The sequence below is a fragment of the Lepisma saccharinum genome, chromosome 5 (genome assembly GCF_977018435.1).
Source record: "Lepisma saccharinum chromosome 5, izLepSacc3.1, whole genome shotgun sequence".
In the NCBI taxonomy this organism is placed as follows: domain Eukaryota; kingdom Metazoa; phylum Arthropoda; class Insecta; order Zygentoma; family Lepismatidae; genus Lepisma; species Lepisma saccharinum.
Window position 1 is genome coordinate 6,562,619 of NC_139233.1, and position 19,840 is coordinate 6,582,458.

General features: G+C 34.0%; 1 protein-coding gene across 22 annotated transcripts in view; it reads left to right on the top strand.

Moving 5' to 3' along the window:
* Positions 1-19,840, top strand: part of sls (sallimus) — an 854,140-nt gene that overhangs the window by 731,799 nt on the left and 102,501 nt on the right. For all 22 annotated transcript variants that reach the window (XM_083122061.1, XM_083122066.1, XM_083122070.1 and 19 more), the window contains 7 exons: positions 2,416-2,520; positions 5,345-5,527; positions 6,499-6,628; positions 8,306-8,477; positions 10,070-11,500; positions 13,875-13,992; positions 17,989-18,036. In XM_083122061.1, coding sequence (XP_082978187.1) covers positions 2,416-2,520; positions 5,345-5,527; positions 6,499-6,628; positions 8,306-8,477; positions 10,070-11,500; positions 13,875-13,992; positions 17,989-18,036 — 2,187 coding nt within the window. The remainder of the gene's footprint in view (positions 1-2,415; positions 2,521-5,344; positions 5,528-6,498; positions 6,629-8,305; positions 8,478-10,069; positions 11,501-13,874; positions 13,993-17,988; positions 18,037-19,840) is intronic.

The following is a 19,840-nucleotide window of genomic DNA, read 5'->3' on the forward strand; positions in this document are numbered from 1 at the left end:
CAGGAGAGTGTCCCACAGGCTTACAAAGCTGTCATCCTTTTATACTGAAAATTTGTTTACATTTTTTCCAAGGTGACACTAAAGTTCTTTATACATTCTCATAGTTACAGAACTTTTACGATGATTTACAATTTTCTTGTATCTTAACAGAATACCAAAATCTTTAAAATTATGTTTCAGTAAGAATTCAGTTAATAAAACATCTCTTAAAGAAAACAAGAGTTGAACACAGATTAATCTTACATAGATGAAACAATTAGCACTTGAAAAAGGTGCCGTCAACTAGGGCGATGCAATCTTCATCTTCGCAATTAGCCAAAAGTGGCAGAAAAGCGAAATAAAAAAAAACATTCAACTTATGCACATTGGTTTTGTAAAGTAAATTTATAAATTTTCATTTTAATTGTAAATGGCAGTGCCCATTGCATCACCTTATCACATGTGTTAATCAAGTAAGTGATTGTTCTTCGTGGAAGTAGACCACAGGTTACAAATTGGTAAAGCAGGGTAGGGGGATAAAGATGGCTGGAGCATGGTGCATATCCCACCATCTTCACTATGACAGAGGTTGAGAATGTATGAGACCCTACTTTCACGGCACAAGGCAATCCGCAGGGGATAATTTTTTCTTGTGGAGCATTTGACATTTTTTAATAGGAGCGATAGAGCACAGTTATTGGTAAATGTATATTGAATTTGTATTAGCAAAAATTTCATAGTGGTTTATCACTAATAGAAATATTTATGGCTATTTCAGCTGATGATGATAGGGAACAATTAATCTGTCCCTTCGTCACAAAATACAGGCCAATCAAACTCTGGTCAGGCTAAAAATTTTGACCAATTTTTCAATAAATTGCACAAACTTTTCGTTACGAGAAATCTGTGTGCAATAGTAATAATTTTCACCATTCACACTCCTGTCAACACCATGAATGCACTTTTATAGTCATTTTGAAATTTGAAACTTAGAAAACACTCGTACACTGAAATATATTCCTCACTTAGTCGTATATTGTGGTTAGATGTTCTAATGAGTTGTTGCATGCATTTTTATATTGTGTGAGTACATGGTTATTGGACTTTATTTGTTGTGCACTAAAATATATTATACTAGTTGTAGTTTACTAACACTAACAGCACGCACATTGTTTTGTGTTTTGCATAGACCATTGATCTGAGAGACACTTAGCAGGAAAAACATCAGTGCGTGAAACATGACACCAACATCACTTCTTCAAGTCTAGTCAATAGGTATGTAATGCAACCTTCAGGTCATAGACCAATGAAGGTTTTGCATGCCATTAGAAAACAATAGTCTGTGTGTGTAGGTTGGGTACTGCAGGTGGATTGGTCATTTTTGTTTCTTTGCATTTCTTTTGTTTCTTGTTTGTTTATTATATTGAAATTATTTCCATTGTTTATCTTATAAGTCAGAAGGAATCAAATACTTTTAGCATTTTTCAATATAAATTGTGCTCCCAAATTTTGAGTCACGAAGCAATTTTAAATATGTACTCTTTCAGCAAGATAATGTCTTATGAAACTTGCATTATTGCATGCATGTAGGTCTGTTTTTTATAATTATGAATGATATTACATAGACTATGGTTTTGTGAAATAATTACAAACATTCTATTTTAAAATAGTTAAGAATAAACTCAAATTTATATTCATAGTGCAACAGAGTTAAAATTCACTTTTACATGAAGAAATATTTGTTAGTTCTGTAAAAAAATACATTGTTATTTGGCTAAATATTTTAGTAACTTGCAGCCATTTGTCAATATTAGCAGTGATTCACCAAGATGGATATGAGAAAATATTTTTTTTATAAGAAGTACCAGAGAATTAATATTTATTTATATGAGGAATAAACTATTTTTTTTTTTAATGAACAAACCGAATGTTTATTAACCATATTGGAAGGGTAGCTTTTTTCTATTGTCCTGAGTTTTCTAATGCTGGCACTCATGGGTGTCTGTAGAATTTTAAGAAGGGAGAGGTAAAATTATTTTAAGAAGATTTTTCTGAAGTGGGGTACATGGAAATTGTGTTTATGGGGTATCATAAAAAAGAAATATTTTTTGAGAAGCGGAGAGATAGAAATGATAGAAACATGAGAGGGAGTAGGGCGGAGAGTAATGAGGGAAACAGTTCTGATAATGGAATTGAGAAGTTAGTAAAACAAATTATCAACAAGAGAAAGAGGAGATAAGCATGAAGAAAATATTTCTAAGATGTAGAAAGTAAGTTGAAAGTAGATGAGGAAAGAGAGAAAAATAGGCAGGAACAGGGAAAAATGCAAATTTAAGAAAAAATAATTTGTCAAATGATTTCCCTTGACCATCTTGTTGGGCTCCCACGGTAACACTAATGGCACGACCTGTTAACGATTTGTTATTTATTTTTCAGCTACACAGAGCGCACCTACTTTTGTTCAAGAGATAACAGATGTGAGGGCGAGAGAAACAGAATCTATTACATTCGAATGTCAATTCTCAGGAACTCCTGTTCCAGGTGGGTTCAAATTTTCTATTAAATCTCATAATTACTATGTCAAATAATAATAATTACACCCAATAATGTGGCTAGACTAGAAGGGATAGAATAAGGAATGAGGAGATCCGACAGACAGTGGGGGTGGTGAAGCTTCAGGACAGGATAGATCAGGCACAGATGAGATGGTTCAGACACATGAAGAGGATGGATGCAGAAAGACTACCAGTTAGAGCTTACAGTGTGCAAGGAGTGGGAATAAGGCCAAGGGTGAGACCAAGATGTTGGTGGAAAGAGCAGATAACAGAGAGTGTTAGAACAAGATTGGAACACCGTGGAAAGAGAGGAGTGCTGGAAGACCAGGAAAAAATGGAGAGGCTTAACTTCTATGCTGACCCAGCCAGAGGTAGGAAACAGTGAAGGATGATGATGACGAATCTGGCTTTGTTCCTGAAATGTACCATTCATGTGTACGTTACAAATCCTAAATAAAAAATTCATTGTTATTCTCATAACTTCATTTTCTTGACTGAAGTAAAAATTAACTTAATTGTCACTTACTAGTTTACTTAATAGGGAAAAACTATTTCCAGGAGTCTGTTACATTCATTTAATTTAAAGCATAAGTTTAACAATATAGATTCAGTTTTACTTAGTTTTTTTGCGAGTATAGTTCGTTCTTCAATTACGACGTTTCGAGAGATAACTTCTCTCTTCTTCAGGTTATAAGCAATTCATAGGGTCTTAGCTTTGTCAAAATATTTCTTACATAGTCAACAGAAATATGAATTGCTTATAACCTGAAGAAGAGAGAAGTTATCTCTCGAAATGTAATTGAAGAACGAACTATTCTCGCAAAAAACATAAGTAAAACTGAATCTATATTGTTAATCTTGTGAGTAATTCGCACATAGTAAATATGAAAAGCATAAGTTTAGGACATTACTGTTTGCATAGTTTCTAAACCAATCTTCAATCGTTTTTAATTAATATTTTTTTAATAAGTATTTTATATTGTAGATTTAAATTTTAATATAGAAACTTTCATTTTGTGAAGAAGTGTTTACAGGGTGCCTACCAGTCAATAAAAAGTAAAGGAATCAATAAGTAGGTCAAGAAGCCAATAAACAAACAAGAAATTTGATAATGGTACTTGTTATCACAATGACTGGTTTAGTTATTTACTTCACATTTCTCCCCCTTTTGCTTATCATCAAGATGAGGATGCATGGTGGTAAGATAAGATGGATGAAGAGACAATCAGAGATATATAGAGGGGAGAACATGAGTCCCACATAAGATGCTGGGAGTCCAGATGCCAGAGCCTCGCGTGTCAGCCAAATGCAGTCGAGTGCATTAATAGATAAATCAAGTCTAATTCTCTTGTTAAATACAACTTCAGTTTTCATGTTAACTGGTCTTTTGGTAGGGATTTTTCATTAAATATACCTTCATTTTCTTAATTGCTAATTTCCAACTTTAGCTAAGTAGGGGTCGTATAAATAAACGTTAAGAGAAACGCAAGGCAGGTCATGAAAAATTCAGGAATTTTGGATGTGTAATTTTTGTAGACACCCTGGTTTACTTTATCTTCCACACACACAAACACACACGTAACATATAGTGTTGTATACCACATGCTGAACAAAACCCTTCCACTACATGGTAAGTACTGCACTCATCTGTCATCCGTGCCCTTATAATAGCACCATGCCACCCTATCAAAACCAACGTTATTAACATGAATTATTAATGCAAATCGATGTTGAATTACACTAGCACTTACTGGAAATAAGGCGAAATATATATATGAACGGAAACATGTCCATTTTTGACATTTTTATAGCTATTAAAGGAAAAAAAATATAGAGAAAGTGTCTCATAGAATTACAAGCTTATACTCTTGAAACAAATGCACCAAAATATTATTCTAAAAATAATTAGAACTTTGTCATATAATGAAGGTACTAAAAATGAACTAACCATTCACAAAATTTTATGGTATTTTTCAAACAAATCAACACATTTTTCAAAAGTTTCAATGAATTTTTCGAAAATTTTCAATGAATTTTTCGAAAATTTTCAATATATTTTTCAAAATGAATTGAAATCGTACAACTTATATGGTCTTAGAATAGAGCTCTTTGTTCCAAATTTCTCAGTCAATATCTTACTGACTCGCAGAAAAACACAATCAAATGTTTGAAATACAACTCGAAGGAACTTACAAAATATTTTTAAAATGGTCAAATCTCAATATCTTTCTCGTACATTTACGAAATATACGTAAAAAAAATAAATTCTAACTCAAATAAAAGTGACCGAATGTTGTCAGCTTTCAATATCATTATTTTGACAACTCTTAGATTTCGGATGCTTACTGCAATTGTTTCTGCATACAAATAATTTGCATTCCGAACAACGCACTGTAATTTTATTCTTCTTATTTCAACCAAATTCATGGCTGGCATGCTATGATTTAAGGTAGGAAACGTTCCCGCGTGCAGTACTGAGTGCCGCCAATGGGGGACCGGTCACTTCAGAGGCGTGTAAGCAACTGAAATAATGCCAGAAAAAAAGGCGCAAACACTTCTGTTTTCATGGGAATAGTATAGATAAGTTACCTAGTGCTTTCCCAACCATTATTGCAGTTATCAGGAAAATAAATCCAAATTTTAAAAAAATGCAGCACTCGGTGCTGCAGCGCAGGTTACGGAGGGTTAAAATGGAATTGTTATTTTCTTTCATGCAAGAGCCCAGTTTCCCTGAACATGAACAGGTAACCATTATTGTTGCATGTAATAAATAATTATGTTCATAACACATGCTTACTACTTTCTTTCAGATATAATTTGGTATCACAATGACAAAATCGTGCGCAAGACTAAGAATATCCAGATTCGCATCAAGAGCAACAAGACCACTTTAACAATAATTGACGTCACTTCAGAAGATGAAGGAACCTACGTCTGCAAAGCAACAAGCGAAGTTGGCATAGCCGTAACCAGAGCAAATCTGTATGTTCAAAGTAAGTATAAACTGTACTTGGTTCTAGTTTAATACAGTAACTGACAAAGTAAGGATTAAGGATGTGCCGATATGAAGTATCAATTTAAAATTTTAAACTTTATCAATTCAGATAACCAATATACTACATAGTGAACATGAATTTAGAAATATTACATGAAGAACCTGAATCATTGAATCATGTCATGAATTAATGTACTTAACAAGGCAATAGAAAAGGATCTGCATATTTAGGCATTTATTTTACAAAACTATCCCATTATATTGCAACTGTATTGCACTTGATTCCTAGTTTGTATGACACATTAATGATGAGAAGACTTTTATTCAATTTCAGAGTTGAATTTCAAGTCCTTCGCACTCAGCTGGGTTTTCATTATGTTATACAAGTTATGATGAAAGAATTAAAAATCATAGTTTATACTTCCTAAACTATTCATTTACTTGAAATAATCCATTACAAATTCAGTTTCAATTTTTAACACAAAGCATTACTTGAAAATTAACCTTTCTACTAAACAAAAATGAATTAAAATCAACAACTTAAAATATTGGCAATGATACAGCATTCTTCAACTCGAAGAGTCCCTGTTAATTTATAAACCTATGTACAACAACAGCAACAAAAATTGGAATATAAATATTTGCTATTTGGGAATGTGGAAGATAGTCACAATATTCACTAAGAAAAAGAACAAAATGACAGATTTTTGTGCTAAATCTCAGACTATTTACGGAAATATGAAAATTTTACTAAAATTGATACAGGATCAATATAATATTTACCACTATTGATAATTTACGGTGTAATTTTTTTAAATATTTGTATTATACATAACTTTTTTTTCTGCTTATTTTAATCACAACAATGAGGATAAATGTTAAAATTAAATCGATGAAGGAGAACACCTAGCAGTAGAGCTCTCATGATATAGTTCATTTTACTTATGAAACTTTGTTGTAATTTTACAGGTATGAGTGAAGAGGAGAAACTAGAAATAGAACAAAGAAGATTCGAGGAGGATCAGGCTATCTTGACAGTTAAACGAGAAGAGAGGAAGAAGAAGAAGGCACAGTATGTTGCTGAAAGGGAAGCGAGAAAGTTAGTAACTTAATATTTTTCCGTAGATTAATAGTTGTACCTGAAACTGAACCATTAAATCCATTATTGTAAATATTAACACATGAGACTCAGTCAAAGTGCAATAAATAATAAGTAGGTGACCCGGTCTCATCAATTGATAGTTGGGGGAAGGGAGCAAAGATGGCTGATGAATGGTGCTGATCACATACTCTGACCAGGGGATCTCTGGAGGAAGTGAACAAACGCAAGTCTCTGCACAAGTAGTGACTCGAAAGGGCTCGACCAATGAACAAGTGCAAGGGATTGCATGGATGGGGAAAAGCAATTGCTGTTCCCAGCCCTTCCAGCAGCATGTTCTACTTCACTCTGCCCACTCACTTTCTTCACTTTATGTGCAACCTTGCTCCAGACATTCCTGGAATAGAGTATACTATGATGTAAAGTACCCCATCCACACAACCCCTGTTCCTTCATGCGATTGTGCAATGCACAGAGGATCATTTTCCTTATTGTTATTCTATTTCAGTTATTTCATTTTCTTTAATCATGAGGATGAAGATGAATGATTAAGTACAATGGTACAGAGTTACACCCATGCCTCACTTAAGTTTTGAACCCAGATCTAATTGTATTGTTGCACCCTCTAAGACTCAGAACCTGCCAGAGTAGCTTTTACACTGGGTAACATGTGGTCAGCGCATAGAGTCTCATCATTGACAATTATTATTGATATTAACTAACTCTCTTCTCTAGCCTTCTTTAACCCGAAGGTTCATGGCTGCAGCAACACAGGCCTTCCATCTTTCTCTATCCTGAGCAAGATCTATATACTCTTTTCCATCCCTACCAATTTCCTTTAGGTCCATCTCAACATAATCCCTTCGTCTTGGTCTTCCTACAGGTCTCTTAGCATCAGGTTTCCCAACAACAATCCTGTAAACTCCTCTTTCCTCTCCCATTCGTGCCACATGGCCTGCCCACCTAAGTCTTCTTGATTTAATCATTCTAATAACATCTGGACATGAATATAAATTATGCAGTTCTAAATTATGTAACCTTCTCCACTCACCTGTCTCCTCATCCCTTTTAGGTCCAAATATTTTCCTAAGGATCTTATTTTCAAATACTCTCAATTTATGTTCCTCTTTCAATGTAAGGGACCAAGTTTCACACCCATGTAATACTACAGCCAAAATTACTGTTTTGTATATTTTAACTTTAAGATTCTTAGATTGATTATATACGTTCAACCCCTTCAAAATTTTCTAAATATTTTGACAACACACACACACACACTCATATTGCATGTTTGATTGATCGATTTGTTTTATTTTACTTTGCTTTTCTGCCAGAGAAAAAACACTGGCAAAGACATACACACACATACACACACACACACAAATTTGGTATTGAGAAAGACAGCAGATATAGTGTGAAAATTTGAAAAAGATAAAATTTATGCCGATAATGTCATGTAATGCAGGAAGTTCCTTTAGAAAACCAGAATATTTGAATCATAATTTTATGTTCATTTCAAAGTAACAAATTTGCATATTTTTGCAATAAGTTACAGACATTTAAAGAAATATTGTATTGATAAAATTACTGACTGTTACTGATGCACTGATACGGCTATACCAGCAGGTACGTATTACTATGTCCCAGTCTTAAAATGTGATCTCTTTTCTTCAACAGAGACTCAAAGTCCATTGAAGAATATCAGACTGAAGAATCGTCAAGTCTACTTAAGATGGGTAGAAGGGAAGATGTCGCACAGAGAACCATCACAGCTAAGCAGTCAACTCAGGTTACGCAGGTAGTTACGGCTGAGAAGACAGAAAGGGTTCAGCAGCGAACTACCCAAAAGGTATGTTGAGGAAAATCTTCACATTCAGCAATCAAAACTATGTAGAGTATTGAAGGAATTTCAAATAGAAAGAACTTGAAGTTCCCAGCTTGCATTTAGCTTGCAGGAATTAATGATAAGGATATACAAAAAGAAAAACCTTAATAGTAGTAGATTGTGATGAGATTTTTCACTGAAATAATGATAGCCTGAATCACATCTTCCAGAAATAGTGTTTCTATATTATTTTTGGTATGCACACAATTAATACACTAAGATTTTGTTTCTGCAATAACTGTCTTCAAAATAAAGAACTGCTCTAGAAAATTCTATCTAAAATTAGAGCTGCTTAAAATGCCTCCTAGAGCAGTTGGTGTTGTCCAGATATTTATAATAGTAAATAGATTTACAGTATCACCATACTGCTACAAATACTTAGACAATAGTGAATGTAGCCCATGTATATATTCTACCAAAATCTTTCCAAGTGATTCTAGAAATACCCAATTTCTAAAAGTTAGATTTTTTGAAAATTAGAATATTAAAGAATGATTCTTTGAAATTGGAAATATTTTCATAATTTTGTAGAATAAATGGTCAATACATGTTCTACCCATGGGTGTCAGCAGGGGAAAGACAGGCAGACCCCAGCTGATTCTTGTATTATAATCGGTTTGTAGCATTGTTAATTGTGTAGTACTAAGGTGTGTGGTAACAGCACAGTACATATGTGAAAAGTAATTTAAGTTGAACACCAACTTAAACTTTATGTACTAAACAAAAAACTAACTCGCTTTACAAAATCAACGTAGATGACATCCTGTTTTGAATCTTATTCACTGTTCACTTATAAACTCCACAGTTCGTGTGTATATTTTGTTTTATATCTCTTTACAATACATATTTTTTAAAAAATCTCAAGTAGTAAGTTAAAATATTATCAGAAATGATGTATTTTTGAAATATCCGTCAGAAGCATTAGCAAGAGAATAGTGCAAGATAAGAAAGGAAGATAGAAGATTATGAAGATTGAAGACAAGATATGAAGTACAAATAAAATATGAAGAAATTTAAATCATTATCTATGTTACAAGCATATTCATCATCATCTTATCTATGCTGAAGTGATTTGAAGTATTTTTCTGGGGAATCTATGCAGTGATGTACTATCAATAAATTTCTGATTCCAACAAACTCAAATAATTAATCTAGTGGTACAGAATTCTGAATAACAATTATTCAGTCACAAAGAAGATTTGTATTAATATGAATTGTGCTTCGGAAATCTGAACAATATAAATGAAGAAGAAACTGAGGCACTTTTCGATTCATATTTTTGTGAATTTATTATTTTTATTTTTGTGTATTTTTTCGATTTTTGAGGAAACGTTTCCGAGATGTTCCATGTTAGTAAGTACTGTTTGAAAGAAGATAAGTTTAAATCTGCAAAATAAATTACTTATAAACATTTTATATAAAATGAATATGTATGCATGCATTTAAAAAAATATATCTAATATACTTCGGTGTTCAACTTAATCATGTTTCTCATGCATTGGGTAAGACTTGCTTGTCACGATTTCATGTCCTTTTAAAAATTATAATTTTTGTAGGCTGTAGCCCAGAAGAAGCTCTCGCTTAAAGAACCAGTCACAGTTACACAGGTTGAGACACAGCAGAAGACAGAAGCTATTGTTCCAAAAGAGAAGCCGACACAGAAGGCTGAGAAGAAAGTGTCTGTAAAAGAGTCTGTCGTTGTTTCAAAAGTAGAGGCACAAGTGCCAGTTGAGAAGCTGGAAGAAAAGAAACCTAAACCGAGATTTGCCAAACCAGAGAAGAAACCAGAAGTGAAGGAGAAGGTGACTGTGACTGAAGTGAAAACCGTGAAGCCGGAGAAGAAAGAAGAAGTTAAAGTCGAGAAGAAAGTTACAAAAGAGGAAGAAGTTGTTACGGAGGTTGAAGCGAAGAAAGCAGCACAGAAGAAGGTGAAGACTGCAAGGAAGGTTGTTGTTAAGGAGGCGAAGGTTGTCACGGAAGAAAAGCCGATGGGTGAGGCGAAGAAACTGGAGCCACAGAAACCAGAAGTGGTAAAAGCCGAGCAGATCGTAAGCACGCAGGAGGCTAAGATAATATCAGAAGTGAAGACTGAAATGGACATCGGCCGATGGGAGACGAGAAAGCCAGAAACGGTCACAGCACAGCAACAGTTGATCACGGCACAGGCAAAGACTATTTCTGAAACCGAAACCGTGATGAAGGTTGAGGAGTATCAGCAACGGTTGATCGAAACTGCTCAAGCAGAGAGAAAGATATCTTCAAAGGAAACGGTGGCAGTGACGCAAATAGAAGCCGAAATGAAACCTGAGAAACTATCGAAGAAGAGACCTAAAACTGCAAAAGCCGAAGTCCGTGAGGATCGCGTACAAGAAGCCATCACTGTCGAGAGCACCTTAACTGAAATCAAGCCAGAAGAACTAGAAATAGTGAAGCCAATTGACCAGAAACCAACCGTACAGATGCAACTGAAGGAGTCTAAGTATGTTGAAGAAATGATGGAGTACATCGGAGCAAAGGAGTTCGGCCCCGGCGAGTCTCATCTCCGGGAACTCGCGAGAATCTGCTTCATGGTGAAGCAAGGCTTCGCAGTGAGTGAGATCACATCGATGTACGAAGCTGGCGAATTCCCTGCCTTACACACTCCAGAGGCTCAGATGGCGATGGTTCAGGTTGTCGAACGCCGAGGCCACAGTGCCATAATCTCGGAAGTTCTCGCTGAAGAATCTGCATACGTTGGCGATAAGTTTGTCGCAACTGGCTTCAAGGCATTCATGAAGATGGTTGAATCTCAATACGTAAACATTGAGGAAGTTGTTCTTCATTTTGCTCCGGAAGACTTCCAGCCTCGCAAGTGGGAAACCATGCATGCGGAAGTAAGCAGAGAAGAGAGAGAAATGCACACCTCGATGGTGCAAGAAGTGTACACAAGAAGAGCCCCCAAGACTGAAGATAAAACCGTGACGCTTGAAGCTAAAGAAGAAACAAAGGTCAGTACTCTGTTATGATTTCTTTGAAACACTGTATGTTTGTAATGTACTAGGGCAAATCAAAAAGTAAGTTACACACCCCTGTATAAAGCAAACAAGACACATTAGAAAGCAAGTAATAATTGGAGAAAAATGTATGAACATTTAACTTTTTCTGACATAGTCACCAAGGTATTCCAAGCACTTTTCGAATCGTGTGACAATTTTTTTTATTATTTCTTGTGTGTAAAAATTCCATCCAATTTCAATTGAGTTGACTTTTGTGCTATCGGTTAACAATCGCGGCACCCAGTGAGAGCACAGTTTACTATACACCTGACTGGTCATGAATCAGAATAGAGACACTAGCATAGGATATGTTCAGTTCACTTGCAGTCTCTCTTAATTTTCACGTTGCGGTTGGCAAGGATGATTGCATTAACATGCTCAGTTCTGTCGATAGTGTTCACAGTTGCAGACTGCCCCACACACTGTTGGTCATGCACGTTCGTTCTTTCCTCTTCAAACATCTGGCACCATTTCCTGATCATGGGATGTGACATTGCATTCTCACCATACACCTTGACAATTTGACGATGGATTTCACTCTGATTATGCCTTCGTGTCCACAAAAATCAGACGACTAACCGCAACTCAATGTTCGACGCCACCTCAGTATGACGTGCCATACTGACAAGGTTACTACTCTCATATTAATGGAGCTGCAGCATGGCCTCTTCGGGTATGCGGATAATACATTCCGGACAATACAATCCGGACAGTGCTGCCACCAAGTGTAATTATTTTATCTCTTTTAGTACAGTGGGATCATATTAGTCACATATTTTACAATACAGTATATCAGATCTCGAGCATCAGGGTCATCTCAAAAGTATGTTACTCCCTGTGATACTATCCTCAATCCACTGCAAGATCAGAGTTAATGTAGACAAAACCAGCAGATTTCTGACAAATAGTTCATTTCATGTGTGTTAGTTCTGGTGTCAATTTGATGTCTATATTTTTACATTGACTTTGTTCTTACAGCAGATAGAGAATGGTATCTGTAAAGAATTGAAAAATTGATGTGCATTTATTTCTTATAGATGTGGACTCCTATTTACACACTTTATTATTTTCATAATGTGTTCTATCACATCCCAGATATTCTTCAAAAGTACTTCTTCTGACACAGCAGTAGCAATGTGAATGTGCCAGTAATTAGAAATTAATTACTGTAATACTCAGACAGCATGGTGAATATGTGAGAAACTTTAATATTAACTTATATCTTGCATCAGACACTTCCTTGAGTTTGAACTGACACGCGTTTAAGTTGTTCCTGATGTGAACTTTCTTTGACAAGTCTGTGGAAACATTTCAACCTTACAAAGGAATAAAAAAAATCACTTCACTTATTGGCTCATTCATATATTATAGAAATTTACTTTTTTGAGATGACCCTTGTAATTTGAATTTCTGTACAGTGTATGATTACCATGTAAGTTTTGCATAATAATATCCACAGGTACAATATCTACAATGGCATTATTATCATTAATGTCTTTTGAGTTATCTCTTAACTATAGTGACAGTAAAATATTTTAGTAGGACCCTTCTTACTTTATGATACTGTACATATGTAACCCAGTGCTTGAAGTGGAAATTCCTATCTGATGTTGAGTTTGGGGGTAGGTGGGGGATGCTTGTATGACTCAATGAAGCAGGTGGGTGATACATGTGCAAATTATCCTATACAGGGGTGGGGGTTGGTTTGTGCTAATTTTCTTTACTGGAGGTATCTCATTACCCTGAACCCTCCCCACTTAGACCACTGATATAATCTTGTTAAACATGTGCATAACATTAATGTATTCATTACTTATTTATAGCACCTGAATGACAGTTTTGTTTCATATGAATTTAGGACGATTAAAAGCAAAATTATTTGTAATAAAAAGCCCAACAGCATTATGTTAAGTGAGCATTTTTATAATTTTTCTTCAAAATGAAACTTCATGCACATTTTATATATATTACGTGCATTCAGTTTTTAGTGAATGAAAACTTCTGAGACTCCAATTTGAGTTTCAAGGGGTACCGGGTTCGATACCTGGTGCAGGCACAAGTGGTTCGGATCCCACTTTAAACTGTAGGTCCAGTCCTGATTAACGTTACTGTGCATAAAGTGGACTTAAAATACCAACTGAACAACAACAACTCAAATTTGAGTTTCTTTTGATACTTCATTGTGCATTGTGGGACCTTGTATGTGCTTTTAGCTACAAAGAATAGTAAATATATTACCTTGAGATAATAAATTATCATGTTTGTTTTCCGCCTGTTACATTTTGCAAATGCTGGGAGGTATTAACATTTGTCCATGGCTTTACAGACATTTGAGATGGAAACTGTGGGCGAAGTGGCATGGAGGAAACCTCGAGAAGAAATTGCCGAGGAAGTCATGATTGAAGAGTTGGATACTGCCAAACAAAGTGAAGTAAGAGTGGAAGGTATGGACATTTTGCATTTTGTGTGAATAATAATCGCTTGTTTTTCTGTGTGTGATTGCTTCCATAATGAAAGCTGCCTTTTGATCCCAAAGTTCCCATGTTAAACTGTAGTACATAATAGAAACCTGCCTCTGGGCATATTGTACTTCTCACAGGGTTGTCATCAACCTAGGTCCAGTCCCGATTAGCCTTACTGTGCACCAACTCAATCAATCAACCCAAATACTGATATTTAGTATTCAGCACAATACCAGTTTTTGGACAAAAGCACCATGAGTTGGGTTTTTCATACATCCTGCTTTTACAGGACATCCTGTATTCTACAATTTGTTTTTATGGCCTGTGAAAGTTTATATTGTATATTGTTGTACTGTAACGTATAATATAATGTGAATTAAAACATAAAATATTCCTCTCTTTTGTGTTTTTTACTGGAGCTTAGACAATACCACTTTGAACCGATATCCATACCGATGTTAACACTCTTAACGATTTCCACCAATCCCATTACAAATGATTCAACATTGCAACAATTAAAAGTTGTTCAAAATAAAGATTAATGTTAGCATGTGAGTATCCCATCCCAATTATAAGCATCCATTTAGTAGTTTTGTTTCAAAATATTGAAGAATTACATCAGAATATTAAAATACGAGCACTAGGGATGGACCTATATGATATCTTGGCCAATACAAATAAGGTACCAATGTAAAATTTACCGATACTCAAATTCTACCAATGTTATATAAAATTCGAAATGGATCATTTACCTCCTTAATAAATATACGTTACCAGATAAACCAAGCTTTTGCAAAGGAAGTTGAATATTTAGACATTTAATTTTTAAAAAAAGTACAGAATGGAAATTATATGTATATATATATATATTATAACAAAATGGCACAATATTACACTAAGTTATAAGATATTTATAGATATATCAGCTTGGTAAAATTATCAGCAATTTTACCAATAAACCGATATGCCTAATCGGCCGATAACTATAGAGTACTGATTAATCTGTCCCATCCATACCAGGTAAATCACAAAAGACAGTGTTTTATCACAGTATTGTTGAGAAATAAATGGAATCTTTGAATTTGAATGATAAGCGTACGTTGGCCAACACAGTCCCTAGTATTATGTAGATTGTAGTAGCAATGTTGCATGACTAATTTTGATTTTATTTGATTAACACCTGTAGGTGCAGAGTCGAAAGGTAAATCAGACCCAGAAACCTCTTCCAGTGCTAGTCAACCTTTTGACCCTGTTGTGTTCTCTGTAGAGGAAGAGAAGCTCCTGAACTGTAGTTTTATTCTCATTGTGATGTGCATCCTGTTTGTGCGGCTTTTGAGTTGGCTACTAGGCTTGATCCTTGCTTTCCAGTTTGACGAGTTGTGATATTGTGATACCAATTGTTTTATTTTCTTTTGAACATTGGGTGTAATTTATTTTATGTTTAGTGTCTGTTTCTTTCACCTTCAGTTGTAATCACAGTAGCGTGTGCAATTTTTATTTTTGTAATATTTTGAGTGAGTTTTTATTTTTGTGGTATTTTTATTTGTGTAGATGGAACAGTTTTATTTTCTTAACACTGAAACTTTTGACTGGCAATGATTCAAAATATTGAGGTGCTAAAGGAAATATAATAATCATATTCGTTTTTCATTTGTAGTTGTTGATGGCTTGTAATATATATGCATAGATAACATATTTATAGGATTACATTACTAAAAAATGTGACTTGTTTTTGAAATGCATGAATATCCATTTACTGCTACATTATGTGCAAAATTACATACATGTTTATGTAAGTTTCATGCTTTTTTATATAACTATTTTAACCAGTGGATTAAAATATATGTCTAAAGTTATTGTTTTCTCTATTGGCAAAAACGCAAGTGAGCAATTTGTACATTCAGACAATTCTTCATAATTTTATATCGTGATTTAATAATTTAAAAAAGATATTTTTAATTTTAAATTGCCAAGAATTGTTTTCACAAAGTACAAAAATATTCCACTGAATTATAAATAAAATCAAAATAGTCAATTAGTAACTGTTATAAAAATGTCATATAACACCGAATATTCACAATATAAGACTGTAAACACAGTTGATGTTCCAAGGTGTAATTTATTTCATGTTGCTTTCTTCTGAGGAACCTATTAATTCAAATATTCATTGTTTAAACTATAATCGTGTTCACCAACAGTTTTAATAAGTAATTGCAACTTTTTCTGTTTCAGTAGAAACTAAAATGTTGTTTAATATATTGAAAAACCTGCAAAGCTCTAGTTTCTGATTTTAATCAAATTAAAAAATTATGCTTTTGACAACAAAATATTTTGTTTATTAATGTTAGCTGTCTAACAAAACAGTGTAAATTCATGTAAATATATCCGAGCTTTAAAGATAGATATTAGATACTTCTACATATGGAATTAAGTTACTGCCTTAGATATAATTTCATGGAAAAATAATAATATATCTGTTCAGAACATTTACAATGACTATTATGATATTCATTAATTTTTAATTGACAGCTGACAAGTAGTTATATTTCAGAATGATCCAACATGATCATAGATCTTTAGTGTGAATTATATGTCAAAATAAAGTAAAATATATGAATCATAGTCAGTCTCAACTACTTTTCTTTTGAATTTTATTATTTTTGTATTGTGTTTGTATAAGGTAAACTAACAATAATGATTTGTAGTGTAGTCTGTGTGTAGCTTACTTGTTAACTTGACCATTGTTATATGTGCATATTTGTAGTGTAAATTTTGTTGAATAATTGTATATAACAGCAACAAATAATTATGGTAAGTAACAATATATGATTTTTACTCAGGGAGCATTTTATTTTTAGTTATTGCAAATACTAGAATGTAATCTGCATCAATGTACCTCTTGCTTTAATTTTAGCATTGTACAATTATAATGACAACTTTTCTATAATTTTCATCAAATTATGATTAACTAGTGTAAACTATATACTTTGAGACAAATAAACATTTCATTTACTTAAACAATTATTGTAGACTAGAACATACTAAATACTAGTAGTGAAAGTTAAATAAGAAATGCATTGAACATTACTACTATGCATTTTTTACAGAAATAGCAATACAATATCTTGATTGTATAAAAAAATTTAAGTTTCTGATCTAAAAAAAATATCAGTTATGTAAATAGATATAGGGTTTGACATATTTTTGTCATAATTAACATGTTGTGTATGTGTAAATTTGTATAAACTTTTTTTTTGTATTTTGTTCATTATGCTTACAATTGTTTGCATGCTTGTAGAATTGCTTGACTGTTTGTTGTTGTCTACTAGGAGCACAAATAAAACAAATTTTACTGAGAAATTTTCTTTGTTTTTAAGTTATGTCTATGTGGTTCTAAGCAAATTTAATAGATAAGGCTACGAATTCAATTCTTTGGCCTCAACATGACTTTTTTTTTTGTTGTTGATGTTGTACACAATACAAAGTTAGCAAAATTTATATTCACATACTCAGATCACAAAGCATTGTAGTATCCACTTATTGAAAAATCTTAATTTAAAAATTAGGTTCTCTTCTTTTTTTATTGATTTTCAACTGTTGTTTTGTCTGCCATCTAGCGTTATCCATTACTTCCTTTTACCTTGTCCCCACTTAGAGCAGCTCCAGGGTTCACCCAGCCTCAAATAAATGGGTACCTGGAAAGGGAAGGGGGTTAAAGTTGAGTGGAGATGATGCTGCTCACATATTCTTCACAAATGGGTGAGATCAAGAATGTGTGGGTCCTTACCTCCACATCACTATGTGTTCTTCATGGCATGGTGCAAAGTGTACAGGAAACTTTAACCTTCCTTTACTTAATGCATTTACAAACTCTACTTATTTTAAATATTCAAGAAAGATCTTAACTCTTGAGTTGTAGGTTGTGAATGATTTTCGACATAAGAAACAATATCGAACATTTTTATTTAATCCTTTCAGAGAAAAAGAAGAAGAAGAAGCTGAAGATTCACGAGGCACAAATACAAGGTTTGACAGATGGATTTTTTATTACTTTGCACATTTTTTTAAACACACATTCTTTAACAGAATATGCTGGATGTATATGAAGTGGTTCCCAAAAGTACAGTACATATGATGTTGATAAATTGCTGAGTGCCATGTGCACACTCGTTGGTCACTTACATGAGAAGTGGACAATGTCGCCAGTGGCACGTGCTTCGAGTATTCAGGCAGTACTCACACGTTGAATTGAACCATCAATTACTTAATAGCTTTAGTGCATTTTGTTCATTAACCAGCCAATGGTAAACATGGTCATACTTGTTTTACACCAGCACATTCATTACAACGTTATTTATAACAAGTGCTTCTTTGATATCCATGCCAGCAAATATGGAAGTACCATGCTCCCTGATGGCGTGTTACTAAGGAAGAGGTCCCAAGCTCAAGGCATGGTGAAGGTGTGACTCTTCCATTATGTTGGACCCTCATTAGAAGAGAAAGTGGTATTTTGAACTACATGTTATCATCATATTAAAAACTTTAAAAAAAATCAACACATACCTTGGTTTCTCATTGGGGAAGATTAAATTAATGACTTCCTGTACCTTACACTTTGTTATCCACTTTGTTTGTCAAATAAGAAACTGCCTCTCTACACTTTTATGTGACATAAACTACTCATTGTTTATTCGTAGGCACTTTTCTGCAGAGTAGCATATTGGAATTTTACGAGGGTCATTCAAAAAATAAGTTTCCCTGTGTTGTAATTTTTTTTATTTGGTAATATGTACATGCAAACTCTACATGTCTAGATAAGTACATACCTGTACTACTTTTCAACATAATTGCCTTGCACATTGAGGCATTTGTCCCAATGCTGCATCAGCTTATTGAAGCCCTGTGCAAGAAAGGTCGGGCTCAGGCCTTGCAACAGTCGTCTTACTGCATTGTGGACTTCTGCATCAGTTCGAAAACGCTGACCTTGCAACTCATTCTTCTTGTGTGGAAAAAGATGGAAATCGCTAGGTGCTAAATCAGGGCTGTAAGGTGGATGTTGTATCCCACCCCAATTGCCCAATCTTGGCCTGTGTTTGTACGGCCAAGTTGGCATTGTCGGCTCCTATTGGAATTTTAGAAGCTATGAAGCCAGAGATTCTTGGTTCGAATCCTGGCTAAGGCATGGACATTTCATTGTACTTGTTTCATCATTAATTCAGTACTCATCCTTGTCATCATGATTAATCTAGAGAGGTGGAAAAGTAGTGTAAATTAAGAAGAAAAAAAACTTGCAAGCATCAATTTATTAATCATGCAAAACCTCCATACTCATCTGTTTTACATGACAGTATAATCTTCTCTATCATCATCATATGTATAATACATGTGTGTCCCTATTTCATATGTACCAGTATATTTTGAAACTTGCATTTTTAATAAACATTGATTTTGGCTCTTTGAAGAATTTATATACTTAAGAAATTATCTTGCTACTTTCAAACTATTTTGCTCTATCTTACTTTATCTTTTGTGCATATTTCATTTCTCTGAGCAGCACTGCTATTTCTATTAATAGAAGTAACATTTTGTTGAGGATATATAAGTGTAAAATGAAGCACATGATTTATTTAGAAGATTGCCTTTTTTGAACAGAAGAATAGTTACTGTTTATAGGAATGGACTGTTGTGAAATTGAAACCAATAAGGTACAGATTAAACATTTGCTGATTCAGATAATCAGTTTTAAATGGCAAATATTCAGGAAGAAACTGAATTGTTCATTCACTCCTTAAATAATATATGTAAACCACACGTGTGCAATGGGGTTGCT